The sequence below is a fragment of the Mangifera indica genome, chromosome 10 (assembly GCF_011075055.1).
Source record: "Mangifera indica cultivar Alphonso chromosome 10, CATAS_Mindica_2.1, whole genome shotgun sequence".
Classification (NCBI taxonomy): domain Eukaryota; kingdom Viridiplantae; phylum Streptophyta; class Magnoliopsida; order Sapindales; family Anacardiaceae; genus Mangifera; species Mangifera indica.
Window position 1 is genome coordinate 12,910,448 of NC_058146.1, and position 3,080 is coordinate 12,913,527.

General features: G+C 36.6%; 1 protein-coding gene across 1 annotated transcript; it reads left to right on the forward strand.

Annotated features, from left to right (window-relative positions):
- Positions 1-402: 402 nt before the first annotated feature.
- On the forward strand, positions 403-2,766 carry LOC123227086 (carnosic acid synthase-like). The gene is made up of 2 exons (XM_044651723.1): positions 403-1,548; positions 2,042-2,766. The coding sequence occupies exons 1-2, from the start codon at positions 616-618 to the stop codon at positions 2,660-2,662; spliced, it is 1,554 nt and encodes a 517-aa protein (XP_044507658.1). The 5' UTR covers positions 403-615; the 3' UTR covers positions 2,663-2,766.
- Positions 2,767-3,080: the final 314 nt, after the last annotated feature.

Sequence of the window (3,080 nt, forward strand, 5' to 3'; positions counted from 1 at the left end):
ATTTATTAAAATCATTCATTTTTAAATATAACATTTAATAAAATTAATTGAATTATAATTTTTTAAAATATAATATAAATATATAAAATAAATACGAAATATATATATAACGTATAAAAAATACAAAATAAATATGAAAAAACAAATTACACATTTAATTATTTTCTTATAAATTTTATAAAATATAGTTATATATATATATATATATAAAATATAATTTATTATTTGATTTAATTTAAAAATTATTCAAACTATAAATTATTTTTAAAAAATTTATCAATATAAATTAAAAAAGAGATTTGGTTCAGTTCCATCATTTATATCGAATTATGCATATCCATAACGACAACTGTCTTTGTCTTATATCTGGCATGGCAGTCCAAGTTTTCCACTCTCTGGCCGTCATCATGATAAGCTGAAAGGATAAATTTGGTTGACAAAATATACAAAAATTATCCATGTCTCTTTTTAGAAACATGGCAACCTCATGTCAACACAGATCCCATATCTGTTTCCTTCCCACACAAGAAAAGATCCATTGTTGTCTTCACTTAATCTGTTTTCCATTAAAAACTTTACCCTTCTAAACCTCCATCCAATTCCCATTTCACCGCCATGGTCCTTACCTCAACCCTCCTTCAATCCCTTCCTTCTGATAACATTACCCTCTTACTCTTCACTTTCTCTTCTCTTATCTCCCTTTTCTTCCTCAAATGGACGTTCACAAAATCCAGGAACCCAATCCCTCCATGCCCGCCTGGCCCACGTGGCATCCCCTTTCTGGGTAACCTCCTCTCTCTCGACCCGGAGCTCCATACTTACTTCACGCACCTCGCTCACTCCTACGGCCCCATTTTTCAGCTCCGTCTTGGTAATAAAATCGGTGTCATTTTGACTTCTCCTTCCTCAGCTCGCCAAGTACTCAAAGACCACGACATCGCTTTCGCCAACCGGGACGTGCCGGTTACGGCTCGGGTCGCAACGCAAGGAGGGCGTGACATTGCTTGGAACCGGTATGGACCCGAGTGGAGGATGTTGAGGAAGATCTGTGTTCTCAAGATGCTCAGTAACAAAACCCTGGACTCTGTTTACGAGCTACGGCGGCGTGAGATCCGGCAAACGGTCGGGTACTTATACAGTCGAGTCGGGTCACCCGTTAACGTTGGTGAACAAATGTTTTTGACGATACTGAATGTCATTACGAACATGTTATGGGGCGGATCGGTTCAGGGTGCGGAGAGGGCTAGTTTGGGTGGGTTATTTCGGAATCTGATATCGGAGTTGACGGATTTGTTGAGCCGGCCGAATATATCGGACTTTTATCCAGGTTTGGCCAGGTTTGATTTGCAAGGTCTGGAGAAGAAGATGCATAGGGTAGCTGGGAAATTGGATAGCATGATTGATGAGATAATTGATCAACGGCTGAGAAGTAATGGAGAGAGTGGGGAGAAAGATAGTGAAGATTTTTTACAGTTTCTACTTGAGCAGAGGGATAGGGGTGATTCCAAAACACCTTTTACCATGACCCATGTCAAAACCTTGCTTATGGTAATTACTTTTTATATTATTCTTTCTTAAATAAGAATGTTTCTGAATATGGGTAGATTTGAACCAAACCCGAATTGGGATCAGCTTGAATCTAGAAGGTCTTGCTCAAATTGAGTGTGAGTTCATATGAGAGGACAAGACAGTTTTAAAGAAGAAGAGATGCTGTTGGAGAAGAAATTAGACAAAAACAAAAGTCTATGAATCTATCAACAATTTTCCAACTATTTGATCACTCGATTTGAACCTGAATTGGGGTGCTGAAGAGTTAAGCTGGTTTGATTAAGATCTATCCAATTAATGAATAATTATAGGATTATTAAGAAAATTGACCTATCTACTATTTATCTTTGAACTTATCTTCTGTTTTCGTTCTCCTTGGATGGTTAAACTGTAATTAATCTCAAATTTAAATTATGTGTAATATTCAATCTAATTTCTAACTTGTTCCAAAATGTGAAAAATATTGTCATGACTTGACGAATTTTTTTGACAGGATATGGTGGTGGGTGGGAGTGATACATCCTCCAATCTAATGGAGTTCGCCATGGCTGAACTAATCAACAAACCAGAGGTAATGGAGAAAGCCCACCAAGAATTAGACCAAGTAGTTGGTAAAAACAACATAGTAGAAGAATCCCATATTCATAAATTGCCATATTTATATGCCATAATGAAAGAGACCTTGCGTTTGCACCCCGTCCTCCCACTTTTAGTTCCCCATTGCCCTTCTGAAACTTGCACCATTGACGGCTACACAATTCAAAAAGGTTCACGAGTCTTCATCAACGTGTGGGCAATTCACAGGGACCCTTTGATTTGGGAGAATCCATTGGAGTTTATTCCGGAGAGGTTCTTGAATGAGAAATGGGATTACAGTGGAAGTGACTTCAATTATTTTCCATTTGGGTCTGGACGAAGAATTTGTGCCGGGATTGCTATGGCTGAGAGAATGTTCATGTATTCGCTGGCTACACTTCTGCATTCTTTTGATTGGAAAGTGGGGGAGGGACAGAAAGTGGATCTCACTGAAAAGTTTGGGATTGTTTTAAAGTTGAAGACTTCTCTTGTGGCAATCCCAACGCCGAGATTATCGGATTCAGCCTTGTACATGTAGATAAGTAACAAGAATATTCCAATATGCTTGGCAAGCAATGTTAATCAAGTGTATAATAAATAAATTTATTTATGAAATCAAGTTACCTCCTTCTTTTTGGTCAACCTTCTTCTTAATTAGGTCTTGTGTTTTCTATTTGAGGCATGAAATCAAGTCAAATCATTTGGTTTTGACTATAAAATGTGACCTTAATAGATAAACCATAGATTTAAATCTAATCTAAATTCATAATATCCGTGAACCCTTCATTCTTAAAATGTTCAATGAATAACATAACAACAGTCCATTTTTAACATAACAACAAACTTGGAGTAAAATAATATTATATACCTTAAATTATGAAACACGCCATTCATTACAATTTTTGGCCAAAAGTTTAGACCTACCTGAATCTATAACTTTCAATAGAAAACGTGGG

What these genes read in the sequence shown, in the direction of transcription:
- LOC123227086 (XM_044651723.1), top strand. Translation starts at nt 616, where the DNA reads ATGGTCCTTACCTCAACCCTCCTTCAATCCCTTCCTTCTGATAACATT. An exon ending in ATGTCAAAACCTTGCTTATG is followed by an intron (nt 1,549 to 2,041) that starts GTAATTACTTTT and finishes TTTTTTTGACAG; the next exon opens with GATATGGTGGTGGGTGGGAG.